At 42.3% G+C, this 14,257-nt stretch overlaps 2 protein-coding genes across 2 annotated transcripts in view; one reads left to right on the top strand and one right to left on the bottom strand.

The window, feature by feature from the left end:
* The window catches only part of CENPO (centromere protein O), a 10,971-nt gene extending 8,412 nt beyond the window's left edge, over positions 1-2,559 (bottom strand). The window contains exons 1-2 of the mRNA XM_007455505.1: positions 2,514-2,559; positions 789-958 (exon numbers count right to left, since the gene is read on the bottom strand). Coding sequence (XP_007455567.1) covers positions 789-958; positions 2,514-2,559 — 216 coding nt within the window. The remainder of the gene's footprint in view (positions 1-788; positions 959-2,513) is intronic.
* A 504-nt stretch (positions 2,560-3,063) lies between these two features.
* Positions 3,064-6,006, top strand: PTRHD1 (peptidyl-tRNA hydrolase domain containing 1). The gene is made up of 2 exons (XM_007455504.1): positions 3,064-3,315; positions 5,710-6,006. The coding sequence occupies exons 1-2, from the start codon at positions 3,064-3,066 to the stop codon at positions 5,878-5,880; spliced, it is 423 nt and encodes a 140-aa protein (XP_007455566.1). The 3' UTR covers positions 5,881-6,006.
* The last annotated feature ends 8,251 nt before the right edge of the window (positions 6,007-14,257 follow it).

The following is a 14,257-nucleotide window of genomic DNA, read 5'->3' as shown; positions in this document are numbered from 1 at the left end:
ATTTTTTTTTTTTTTTTTTTTTTTTTTTACTTTAATAAAAAAGGAAGGGGGGAGGAAGAGAAGAAATTGAGGAAAGGGGGAAAAGGAAGAGAGGGAGGGAAGACAAGAAAAAGAAGGCTGACCTTAACCCAGGAGCAATGAATAATTACTGACACTTTGAGCAAGGAAACTTGTAATTTAATGAAAAATGTAGTGTTTTATGAAGATTTTCTTGGCTGTGCGGAATTTATCAGAGAAGTATAAATACCAGAAGAAAACGAACTAGCAGACTGCTGCAATAATCCCACCATCTAAATCACCTCGTAAATGTTTAGGACCCATGTGGCTAATACGTGCTCTACAGCAGGGGGTGGGGGAGGGGCACAAAGACCATCTAAAGAAGAATCTGACAGGTTTTACTACCTGAACCTGGGCTAGAGAGAAAGCTGAAAAGAGGGAAACGTCAAAGGTTACTGTGACGTTCCAGGCTGGGTTATAGAAAGATGGTGCTAATGACAAAAGTACCAATGACTCAAGTCTGGCTGAGATTAAGGTAACAGGCTCATGTCTACGAGGGCAGGTTTAAGAGACTATTATGAAGAATTCACCTGGCCCATCAGTAATGCCTGCCAACTGTTAGCTGGTATTGACATTAGCCGACTCTACAGGTTTGATCACTTGAGGGATCAAGGACTGAAATCGATCCATTAAGACCACAGGTAAAACATATTACACAAATTTGCTAATTCCCAGATCATGTTTTTTACACTCTAGGAAAGCCTGCCAGCATCGATCACCCTTCTACTCACACTAGCTTGACGTTGTTTCACTTCAGCCCTCAGCTTATCTCGCAGACGTTTCAGTTCATGAATCCTGGTTCCAAGAGCACTTTCCACTGCCGGTGCGCTCTGTGGCTCTTCCATTTTTTTACGGGATCTGCTCACTTGAGTCTCTAGTCTTTCCAAGTGAGCTAAAACACCTGAGGGAAGTAAAAAGGGAATTTCACAAGAAGCTAAGGATTTCTAACCCCAGGAACAGGAAGCACTTCAGGGAAGAACAGAGGGTGACCCTTTTTCCAGAACTCTGTGGTCAGCTAAACTGGAGACGTTGCCAACAATTTATAAAACAAGAGGAGTTGACAACAGAAGTCAATGATCAGCAACCTCTTAGGCCGAACACTGACCTACAAACAGTCCCTGACCAAGACACTCTTCAAATGGGGCATCATCTGAAAATGGCTAATCTCAGTTATCTATGATAATAGTAACCCAGAGGAAAACAGGGTCACCAAATTCAGACTCTCTCAGAAATTGTTTTTTTTAATGCAGAATTGTTTTTTTTGGTTTTACGCATGTTTTCCCAAAGTGCTAATGCATAACTGGATTTAGACATCCACAGAGGCTTGAATAAGTACTCTGAAGCTCTGAAAAGTATTAGGAGCATAGGACTATAAAGTCACACACTGAAAGGAACCATCCACCAATATTACTGGGTATCAGACAGGAAAACAAGCTCACCAACAGATAGAAATTCAGAGGCAATCTCAGATCCTAAGAGACTAACTAAAGACCAATATAGTAAAGGTCACGGTTTCATAATGCTGATCAACTCTAGCAGTGAAGCATTTGTGAACATTTCCTACATATTAAGACACTTGTGGGGCTTCCTTGGTGGCACAGTGGTTAAGAACCCGCCTGCCAATGCAGGGGACACGGGTTCAATCCCTGGTCCGGTAAGATCCCACATGCCGCCACAACTACTGAGCCCACATGCCACAACTACTGAAGCCCACATGCCTAGAGCCCGTGCTCCACAACAAGAAAAGCCACCGCAATGAGAAGCCCGCGCACCGTAACTAGAGAAAGCCCGCGTGCAGCAACGAAAAACCAACACAGCCAAAACTAAATAAATTTATAAAATAGAGACACTTGTGCTAGATCCTTTACTTGCAAAGCATGCAAAAGAATTAAAGCATTTATTTAATATTTCCTATGCATTAGGCATGTGCTAAATGCTTCACCTGAAAAGCATTAAAAGAATTACTTATCTAATTTCCACAGCCACCACCACAATGCTATTATTCATCTCCATTTTCCAGATGAAAACACTGAGGCAGAGAAAAGTAAAATAACTTGCCCAAGGCCACAGTATTTATAATGGCAGAGCCACGACTCCAACCCAGATCTGACCAATACCAGTCACTGCCTCTTCCACGGCAGTAATGCATAAATGGCTCCCCCCAAATCCTGGGAAGAGTAAAGAAAGCTCATTGGCTAGAACTGTAGCTCCGAATATGAACGCTTAGCATACTAGGAATGCAACCTATTGGTCTAAAAAGGGATAAGAGCCTAGAATATGTGAAGTAATTTTTCCTGCTCCAATGATCTGTCCCTTTAAGTCTTCAATGTTAGTTCCTTTCACCATCCTGCTCCCAAACAGGACAGGTCACACATCGGTTAAAGGAAGAAAGGGCTTTCAACCTGCGCGTTGTTTGGGCAGCAGCAGTAAGGGGGGAAAGGCGACCCTTTGAATACCTCCTCTGGACTCGCCGTCTTGACTGAGAGTATTAGCCAGCTCCATCTCCTCCTCAGATTTCCAAGAGCCTTGCTAGAAAGCTGTCCAAGCACCAGTAATAGGGCTGTCCTTGGAGACAAAATAAAATGGCAAGAATCGATTCACATTCAGACAAACCTAGAGGGCAGGCACACGCAACGCAGGTACGCACCCGTGCGCCCCGGACACCCCAAGTGTCGTCGCTAGGACTCCCCTTCCCTGACCCGCCCGGTCCGCTCCCCGGGTCCGAGTCGGCGGTGTCCACGTCTACCTCCCCGCCCCTGCGCGCTCCTAAGGCGCCGCGCCCCTGGTACCTCCGGGCTTCCTTGCACACGGAAAGAGCTGTAAGAATGCCGCTCAGCCTTCCACCCTGTCACGGTCCCGTCCGCCACTGGGCCTTACTTTCCCTTATCTCCTCTCCTCTGGCTGTTCCCGCTTGCCTTCAAATCCAAGCCAACCGGTCCCAGCGTGCTTTGCACTCCCACCCGTACAAAAACATGGCAGCACTCAGGGCCCCTCCCTGATCCCGGCATGCATCGGAGGATAGGCCTGGCCTTTCAGTTGTGTGGGAAGATGGCGGTGGCTGGCGCAGAGCCGCAGATCCTGGTACAGTACTTGGTGTTACGAAAGGATCTATCACAGGCGCCGTTTTCCTGGCCAGCGGGCGCATTGGTAGCACAGGCTTGTCACGCAGCCACCGCGGCCTTGCACACTCACCGGGACCACCCGCACACGGCCGCTTACCTCCGGGAGCTGGGGCGCATGCGCAAGGTGGTCCTCGAGGTGAGCCCCGGGCGGAGGGGGAGGGGCCCTGAGGATATCGAGACCGGAAGAGGGTGTGGTCTTGAGTCGGAGGGCCTAACTTCATGGAGTGGGTGTGGCATTAGTGGGGAGGGGTGTTTGACTTACAAGTTTTGGTAAGGTTTCTGGGGCTTGAGCTATTGCCCAGGGAGCCTTACCTTGACTGGGCGGGGCCTGACGGTGTGACGAGTGGACATCGGACCCGTCATAAATGCTTCCCGCACCCCTTCGGTCTTACCTGCGTCCCTCTTAAACAGATGCCTGTGAGGGGGGAGGCTGGTGGAGCGACACCCGCCTTTCTACCTGTGCACTGCGCCGGCCTTTTAATGGCTGCGCAGAAAAGTACTGTCCTTAACCCTCTTCGCCAAACCGATCCAGAAGGGTAAGGACGCGGGGTTCCTTATTGCAAGTGAAGTCAAACTGGAGCATTTACCTGGTTCTGACGCCAAATTATTTGAAAATAAATGTGAACCCTAGTATAATTTGAACCTAGCATCAGAGGTAAGGTTCTTTTTACAGATAGCCAAAGAGATCTTACCCTTACCTTCTGTCAATTCTGCCTCTAGAAATGTATCCTAAGAAAATAGCAAGATGCACCCAAAGAGCGTTGTACAAGGATAGGAGCATTTTATAATAGTAAAAAAAGTGGAAATCACTCAATTTCCAGTACGATGAATTGTCTAAACTTATGCCCTTATAATGGATTATTACAAAACTAGCATAAATCATGTTTTTGGAGCGTATTTACCTGGCATGGAAGGGCGCTCATGATGCGATTCTAATTGAACTATATATTCTACATACAAAGTGATCCAGATTTTGAAAGTAAGAACTAAGAAAATATATCCAAATATTAAGTAGTGAGTGGGTAGTGGAATTTTGGTTATTTTGTAATGCTTCTCTGTTTTTTTTTTAGTTTCCTACATTAAGCACACATTTTATAATGAAAAAAAATATTGCTTTCATTTTAAAGCAATTTTCTTCTCATAAAATTTATTTATTTTAATAAATAAACCTGGGGTGGAGGGGTTGGGTAATTCCTTCTTGGCCAGCTGGCAAAAGAAGATCAGTTTTCAAGAGAAAAATTGCTGTTGGGTAATGAAACATTAAACTGTAACCTGTAGGAAAATGTCTTGAGAATCTGTACATAGGCAGAAAAGAAACAGATAGCTTTTTCCTTTAGATTCCTTTTGTAGGATTTTATAGGAAGGCTTCAAGAAATCATGTAGTGCAGACATCCCCCACTCCCTTGCTTTCAGGCAGATAAAATATTTACCCCTTTTCTCAGATGAGATATCTGAAGCCCACAGAGATTAAGTGACTCCTCTGAATTTAAAAGACATCTCATGATTCTGTTCTTAGCTATGACTCAAGAAAGGGACGTAGGAGTCACCACTGATTAAATAAAGGTGGTGCTGTAGCCATAAAGACCAATAAAATATAAGACAGTGCCAAGATTAACTCCATTTACTGGGTGCTTTGTGTCAGGCACAGATCTGAGCCTGATTTCATTGAATCTCACTACTACTAGGAAGCATTATCATCCCATTTTACAACGGGCACACAAAGGTTCAGCTAAGTCACATAACTTAGCAAAGAGCACACAAATCAGTAAGTGGCAGAGCAAGGGTTTGGACTCACTCTAACTTGTACTGTGCTGCTCCCGGTGCTGAAGGAGGAGGGAGTCAATGCATTCTTCTTCAGCATGCCCAAAGGACTCAGCAGATTAAGACTGGCAATCCCAGCATCCTCTAATTTGATTAAGACAAACCTCTAGTTATCTTAGTGGCTTCTACCTTCATAGGCAAAAAAATATACCTTATGCAACATAACACACTAAGTATCTTTATTTTCTGAGTGATAGCTATACTATTTCCTGTAATGGGATTCAGCATGGGTGATAAAGATGATGAGAAACAATTTCAGAAGGACACTAGAGAATAGTTTGCCCACGCTTGAGTTAAAAACTGGGAACTATCCTGGCGGAAAGAAAATCCTTCTAGGTTTGTGTGAACTAGGGTGGAAGTAGGAGGGAGGTGGGGGTGATGTGATTTTAGAAATCCTTCCAGTAGTCAGCTCTTAAAGTCAGAGCTGGCTGAGGGATTAGGGATGCTGTTTAGGCACCAGAACTAGAAAATGTGTAGAGCATAATTACTGACAATGCATTCCCACCCCTACTCCCACCCCTTCAGAGAGTGAATGGCAAATGGAGCAATGAAGCTGTTGTTTCTAGAGACATGCTCTGCAGTTCCTTCTTTGGTAGAGCTGTTCCTCCAGTTTCAGTTAAGAGGAGCCCCCCTCCATACTTTTTTTTTTTTCCTTTGCCTTTTGTCACTTACTAAATGGGCTTTTCAGTCTGTGTTCTGCTCCTTGTAGGCCCCAGATGAGACCACCTTAAAGTTGCTGGCAGAGACGCTGCAACAGAAGAACATTGACCACGAGCTGTGGGTGGAGCAGCCAGAGAACATCCCCACTTGCATTGCACTCCGTCCCTACCCCAAGGAAGAAGTGAACCAGTATTTGAAGAAGTTCCGATTGTTCAAATGACTGAAGTTATCAATTGCTTTGATATGTCTGGATATCAGCTGGACCCAGAAACTGCACGCCGTCCATCCCTAAGCACCGCGTACTCCTTTCAGTGGCAATTCCCTTCCCTTTAAATTATGACAGTTTCTTGAGGGTCAAAACATGTTCATATTAAAGTTGTCATTAATAAGTATTTTTAATTATTTATAAGTTCAGATGGGGAAAGTAGGTGAGTAGCATTATCATCTGTGGGTCACTGCTCAAACAGAAGATTTGGTTAGACTCCTATATAGGGATCAAAGAAATACCCTTACTTTTTTGTTAGGAATAATAGAGTTCTTCCAGTTACCCAGGTTTAAAACTTTTCCTTTGAATTCCCTATTTCTTACTCACATCCAGGTATTGTAATCATTGAATCTTGGACACCATCAACTTTACGATACACCATTATTTTACGTGTTGTTAAGAAAGAAGAAATGCTGCCAATTAAGTTGAGACATGTAATTTCATTTCAAAGATGTTAAAATGTCTTTGATTTAATAAAATATGTGAAGTACTACATCTATTTTCTTACAGTTTCCAGTGCCACCGCCCTGAATCAGGCTCTCATTTCGCTCACGAGTGTCCCACTGGTCTGCTCACCTAGCGTGTCCTGGTTACAAGGCAGCAAGCGTTCTGCCACCAGGTTCATATATTGATAGGATCACTGAGCACCCTTTTCCGTATAGGCTCCAACTTGCCCAGGAATAAAGTCAAGATGCCTTAGTTTAGCCCTCAGGCCCTCCACATTTATATTTCCTACCTACCTTTTTAGGTGAATCTTCTATTCCCTGATCCAAACTTGATGTATCAGTGAAGACTCCAGTTGCTGCCCTCTAGTCTCTGGCCTGGGAGTCGAATGTTAGTACTCTCCCCCTCCCTTTCCTGCCTCTGGACTGAAACTTTGTGGCTCAAGTGTTATCACTGTCACAAAGTCTTACGCAGCTAAAAATGATAGCTCCCTTCTCTGAACATCTATTATAACACTGTTGAGTGCTTAAAATATTTCTATAAACGTTTGGAGACATCTACTGAAATTGTTTGGACATCTGGGAAGCAAAGTTTATAAAGGGTCATTTGTTCAACAGTTATCTGTTGCATGTCTACTGTGGCAGGCTGTACTAAGAGCTGAGGATACAAAGGTGAATAAAAGTTTTTACCCTCAGGTAGTGAAGAATCTAGTGAGAAGACAGATTTATAGATATTAATAGAGAGAGAAATGTACAAGGTAAAATGTGTACACTTCCCCCCACCCTCTAGATACCAAGACTGCCAAGCTACTAGATAGGAAGATTTTCCTTTATAAGAGATGGTCACTGGAAACTAGGAGAGTTGATAGGGTCTCCCAGGGAGAATTGGTAGAGTGCTGAGGGCAGAACCAACCCCAGGAACCCAAGTGAACAGAGTCTTAAGGGGGAGAGAGCAATCAAGGGCAGCACAGAATTTCACTAAATAAGAAATGAAAACATTTAGCAATTGGGAATATGTTGATTAACTTGGTGAAAGCAGTTTGAATAGTATATGAGGTGGGAATCAGATTGGAACCTATCGACAAGAATGGGAGGGGAGGTAAGAGGTGGGGACTATTTTAAGAAGCTTGAATGGGAGGAGAGAGGACAATGGGGGCTGGAGAGGTGAATGCTGGGTCCCAAAGGGGAATTTTCTTGAGCAAGTTAATACGTGAGAAGGAGGAGAAGGAGAAGAGAGACTGAAGTTACTAAATGGAACAACTGATAAAAGAAGTTCAGGAACAAATGAGAAGTGGCAGGGTCAAGGGCATAAGGAAGGACAGGCCTTGAACAGAGAGAGAGAGAGAAACCTTTTCTGAGACTAGAAGAAAGGAAGTGGGGCAAAGGTATGAATATACATGAGTTTATAGTGGAAGAAATACCTGTTGACTTAATTTTCTTCTACGAAGCGGGAAGCACATAGCCTCTCATAACACTGAACAAACTTACTGAGCACTGTATTACATGGCATAACATAGTGGTTAAAGTTCAGACTCTGGTAGCAAACAGCCTGAGTCCAAATCCTGGCTCTCGCATATTTCAGCTGTGTGAACTTGGGCAAGTCACTTCACTCAAGTTCCCTGAGCCCCAGGACCTTCATCTGTACAACAGGGATTTACAGGAGTGCTATGTGGATTAGATGTGTCAGTATGTACAAATCCCTTGGAACAATGCCGGGGCACTTGGTGCTAGAACCTGAGCATAAAACTATAAGACATGGCCCTTAAGGAGCTTTCCTTAAGGGAAAGCCATGAGTCACGTAAGCCAGTCTAATTCCTTTTCTGCTAGGGAGTGATGCCATCCACTCCCTGCTACTTCCATTCAAGACAATTAGGAAAATGTTTCCAAATGACACTGTATTTTTTAAAATTCAAATTCTGCAGTAAGACAGTGAGAAAGCCAGAGAGAGATGAGTGTCTACACAGCTGGGAAATAATGCTCTAGTAAATCCCTAAAGCAGGGAGCACAAATAGCATAAATTTCTACCCAAGTGAGGAAAGGACAGGCACTCATGTGCTGACCCAACTGAGAACAAGACAGTAGCAGGGAAGTGGCAGATTTTCTTATTAGAATCAGCTAAGCTCATTATCATCTGAAGTAGATCAGCTGTTCTCAAAGCATAGTCCCTAGATCAGCATCACTTGGGTACTTATTAGAAATATAAATTCTCAGGCCCTACTCCAGAACTACTGAATCGGAAACTCTGGTGTTATCTAGAAGCAGCCTGGTCCCCAGGAGGCAGGCAACCTAAAAAGTGTACGATAAATGTGTGTGATTTAGAATCAACACATTAGGATAGTGTATGATGTGCTTACAGGAAGGAGTCAAGATGGAGAGTAAGAATCTGGCACTAAGTACACTATATCTGGCCTTGTATACCAAATTTACAAAACAACGGATCCTCCAATGGAGCAAAGTCTGTGCTGCAAGACCTAGAATAGGTGACAAATCCTTGAAAAAGAGTCTCCTATGCTTTGGTAAGTTTCTTACATGTGAAAAAATATTTTATTATGAACAAAGTGCTTCCATATGTGTTCATCAATCCTGACAGTTTTGTGATGCAGGCAGTCTTGTCTCAAGGTTACTGATTCAGAAAGGCTTTGACTTGCCCAAGATCAAAGTCAGTGGCAGAACTGGGATTGAAAATCAGGTCTTTTGTCAGTCAGTTTTCTCTTAACCTCTCATATCTGATTTTCAGCCATCTAGATACTAGTTAGAGAGTGGTTTGAAAAGGGGTCACGAGGAGTTCAAGTGCTGGGAAGATGTATCTTCCATTATAAATTGGTTAATTGACATTCTGGATTATAAATCAGTCTCCTGTGACTATGAGCTCTGTGACTCAATACTCTAGGGACCAATTATAAGTGGATGAGCTGACAAAATTGAGCTTCTGAACTTGTAAAGCCGAGGACCAACACCTAGGTCATTGCTTCTCATGGGGCTGGCAGAATGCAGAGGGCTCCCCTAGAGGGGCATGTTAAAGTCTCATTTTATTGTTGTTTAATCAACATATCTTCCCCACACGTTCTGAGATGCCATCCTACGGGTGTGCACTGCTTCTTGGTTGAGAATAATGGCAGTGGTGAACCACCGTTACTGACGAGAAAGTGTCAGTGTGGAAAAATGGCTGAGAACCACGAACCACTGCCCTCGGCTACTATGACCTCACAAGTTTTAGCTGTCCTCTGAGGTCAAGTTAGCACAGCCCCAGCTTCTCCTCTACTTTGAGATCTAGATATGGTAGGTCTTAAAAGCTGGCCTAAGTTTTAGCTTTGGGGGCTTTGCAAGGGCCAAAAAAGTGGCACCCAAGTTCTGAACCTAGGTTTTTGAGAAATAAGATAAAAAGCAGGTGACAAAGCAAAATATCACTTTTATTATCCATAGGTTGGATGATAGAGCTTTATGTGATAGCCTGAATGGGCTTGCTAATTTCCTGTCCCGATACTCACAAAAGTTGCTCCTTCCTACTGGTCACATGGAGAAGAGAGAGAGAGAGAATAAATCCCCCACATTCAATCTATCAAGCTTTGATTAGTTCCACCCAAACGAGAAACATGGACCAAAAGCAATCAGCCACCAACTAGGCTATTCATTCAAACTGCATGAAGAACAAGGAGTGGAACAATAGACTCCACAGCAGCATTATGTTGATTAAACTCACTCTGTAAAGGAAGAAGTGGGGGTAAGGCATTCCACCTCCTCCTCAGCACTGGATGTAAGGAATTCTGAAGAAGTACTAATGATCCAAAAGGAAGACTGTTCTGGCAACAGGTACAAGATGTATTTGCTGGGAATGGGGAGGAAAGTTGGGACATCAGTAAGGAAGCTGTGTGAAATAATCATGGCACAAGACTGATGATGTGGTTACAAAATGAAAATTGAGCCGTAAGCAATATGGTGTTACTTCCTTATGGTATAAACAGAAAGAGCAAGGCAGGGGACAGTCCCAGAAGACTTGAGATTAAGGCTGAGCTCTGCTACTTAATGGCTACGCAATTTTGCTTGAGTTTCCTTATCTGTGAATAATTCCTAACAGGAATTAATCAATTCAAATTTAAGGATCAATTTAAACAATACCCTACAAAAGCACTATATATCTATCACCACCACAGACAATTTAGTCTCTTTCAATGCAATCACTATACTCAATGTTTTTTCTCATTTTATTGCATCATGGAGAGGTCAGTTCGCGTCCTCGCACTGGCTAGGACCTGTAGTACAGTACTAGCAGTGTTTATAGGTATCCCTGACTTGCTGTTATTGACTGCAATGGGAATGCTTTTAAATCTTCACTGTTAGGTATGTTAATTTGTTGAAAGTTTCAGCAAATTCTTTGTATCAGATTAAGGAAGCTCCCTTCTGCCACTGGTTTGCTAAATCTAAAAAAATTCGTATGTGTTTTTTTTTTTTTTTCTTTTCATTTGCTGAGATGATCATATGGGTCTCCTCCATTGTTACTGTGGTGATTTGCAGTGTAAGACTTCAAATACTGAACCATCTTTGTTCCTGGAATAAACCCTACTTTGGCATGATTATTTAATATGAGGGAGATGGCCTAGTTAAGAGACCTGGGTTCCAGTTACCTTTGTCTCATAGCTTTAAAAGCCAATTTATGTACTGATGACTTCCAAATTTGTATCTTTAGCCCCAACTACTCCCTAAATTTCAGCCGCCTCTGTATCCAACAGATTTGACATCTCCTCCTCTTGGATGTCTAACAGGAATCTCAAACTTATCATGACAGAAAATAAATTAAACCTGCCTCTTTTCCCCATCTCTGTTAATGGAAATTCCTTCCTTCCAGTTTGCTCAGGCCAAGAACCTTGGAGTTGTTTTTGATTCTTCTCTCACTCCACATCTGATATGTCAGCAAATACTGTTGTCTCTACTTTCCAAATACACCCAGAACCTCACCACTTCTCACAATTTCCAGGCTACAATTCTGGTCCAACTCATCTTCTCTCGGCTATACTATTACAGTAGGCTCCTACAGGTCTACCTGCTTCTGCATTTGCTTTCTCCACAACTATGTGCAACACAAAATCCCGAGTGATCCTTCCAAAACCCAAGTAAGATCAGGTCACTCCCCTGCTGAAAATCCTCCAATGGCTCGCCATCTCAGAGTAAAAGCCAAAGTTCTTACATTGGTCTACAGGGCCCTACACCATCCTGGCCCTCATTACCTCTTTGACCTCATCTCCTACAATTCTCTGCATTCACTCGGCTCCAGCCTCAAGACTTTGGCACCTCCGCCTAGAAAGCTCTTTCTCCATATTTTCACTCAAATGTCCCCTTCTCTGAAGACCTTTCTTGTTTTAAACTGCAGCCACTCTCCTCCAGTAGTGTTCTCTATTCCTCCTTCCCTACTTAATTTTTCTTCATAGCACTAATCTTCTGGCACACCACATATTTTGTTCATTTGTCAGTCAACCTTCATTAGAATGCAAGCTCCATGAGGGCAAGGATTTTCATTTTCTTCATGGATGCAGCCCCAGTGCCTGGGAAATACTAGGTATTAAATGAATACCTGTTGACTGAAAATATATATGTTGTTATTACTATCACATTAAAAATATTTATTCTTTAAAGTAGCTATTGTGCAATGTTTTAAAAGACAAACCCTTAAGTCTAAAGATTCCCAAGACTAACTACAACTTACTTTTTGATGTGGAAAGAGTCCCTCGCTTTCTTGTGAGCTGGCCGCCATCCCGCAGGATTGTGAAGTCACCTGTTTATCTGGGGTTATAAAAATTACATATCCAAGGCTGATTTAAAAACCTAGAACTAGTCCCTTATACTAAACTTGCTACTTTCACATACACGTGTACATGTTCTTAAAAAGCTTTAAAAAAGTTTTCAAGAGAAGGTAGGATGAAATTTTAAAGCCGAGGCTTAGATGTGCATGAGTCTTTAAACAGAGCATTTTCCATGTAGAGTCTTTTTCCCAGTTGGTTTTGGTTGAACTTTAAAGTCTAGCTTACCAAGTAATTATCATTTAAAACACAATTGCTAACATCAGAAGAATGTTAAAAAGAAAAGCTAATTAAAAAAAATTAATACCTATTTTATAAAAGTTTGCAAGTTAGAAAGGACAATGAATAGGAAATATGCAGCCTAAAATTTAGTACAGGCAGGTGTATGATAAATTACTTTAGATTTGAAAACAAACAAAGCAGAACTGAGCAGGGCTGGCTCTTCAGGTATGAGGAAAATTCCAGGTAGGACATTTGTTCTGTTAGAGGAAGGTCTTCCTGCTCATTGACCTTTCCCATCTGTCTACGTACCAAGTTAAGTCACTCAGTTTCCAGAGGCACTGGTTTTAAAGGCCAATTAGAAATTTCACAAAAAGCCATCTTATTCTTGTTCAATTTCATCATGAATCACTTCTCAGTGGCATTATATTGTAGGTGTAAGATTAGTAGGACATTCTAAGTACTCACTTTGGGAAGGAAAACCAGAAGGGACTGTCTCTCCTGATCTGTCTTTTTCTATTTTCTCATTAAGTGTGGTCAATCCAATCAGCTGATCTTTAGTGGGGAAGTAATCTCTGAGGAAAGTAAAGGGTGTAACAGCAGCATGTATCATTGATAAATATAAAGCTTGAGCATGTAAGTAATACTTTTGAGTAACTCATATGTGCATTAATTGTTTTTAGACACGGTCCTTAAAAAAATGGAAGTAATAAAGATAACTGCTAATGTTCTGTAAATTCTCCAAATATGTAGAGGCTCACATTTCATGAAAAAAAGAAACAATCATCATGATAGAATCATGATCTTGTCTTGAACTCTTGGATATTTTGCAACCTTCCATTAGCTTAACAATCCAGACTCTAGGAAGACAACTCAGCACCTGGTCTATCAGCTCGTTTCCCTTATTTAAAATACTGCTTCTGCATCTATTTCTTCAATCAGCAGTTGAGAGCCTACTATGTGGAAGGCACTGAGAGGGGGAGAAAAGAGAGATGTGAACCTCTTCTTTAAGAAGCTTACAATTTGGTGGAGAGAAACATGTACACATAGCCAAGTGCCAAATGGAGGCCCCAACACTGCACAAGGCAGTACAGAAGAGGGGACTAATCTAAGTGTGGGGTCCAGGGAGGGCTTCTTGGAAAGAGCATCTAAACTGAAGCCATGAGCAGAAAATAGAGACACAGATGTAGAGAACAAACGTATAGACACCGAAGTGGGAAAGTGGCAGTGGGGTGGTGGTGGTTGTGGGATGAATTGGGAGACTGGGATTGACATGTAGACACTAATACGTATAAAATGGATAACTAATAAGAACCTGCTGTATAAAAAAATAAAATTCAAAAATTCAAAAAAATAAATTGAAGCCATGAAGGATGAGTAGTGAGGAGAAAGGAGGAGCATTACGGGTTGGGGGGAAGAGAATGAATGTGGCAATGGAAGTGGGAACACAAATAGTAAATCCAAGAATAAAGACCAGATCAATGTGGCAGGATCATCTGTTTAGAGAGGGTGTAGAGGGTCATGAAGCTTAAAAGGCAGGTAGACTTCAGATCAACAATCGGCAAGAATTAGTCACCAACAGATTTTGAAGGTTGTGTTTAGAGAGACTTCTCTGATGACCGTGTGATGGATGAATGTAAAAGGCATGAAGGTAGTTACTATAATCACCCTCACCATAAAGAGTCTGGAATTTGATCTCTGATCAATAGGCTTAGAAAAGAGAAGACAGCTATGAGGCATTACAAAAGACAACTTTTTGCAATTCAGTAATTTGAGTAGGAGGCAGTTGTTGAAAAGGACCACTAACGGAATGGTGATACAATTAATTCAGGTAAGGGACAAAGAAGCTGTTTGTGGGGAGATAAGTTGTTTGGTTTG

The sequence above is a fragment of the Lipotes vexillifer genome, unplaced genomic scaffold (assembly GCF_000442215.2).
Source record: "Lipotes vexillifer unplaced genomic scaffold, Lipotes_vexillifer_v1.1 scaffold131, whole genome shotgun sequence".
Classification (NCBI taxonomy): domain Eukaryota; kingdom Metazoa; phylum Chordata; class Mammalia; order Artiodactyla; family Lipotidae; genus Lipotes; species Lipotes vexillifer.
The sequence above is the reverse complement of the archived record's forward strand: the minus strand, read 5'-3'. Positions and strand labels throughout refer to the sequence as shown.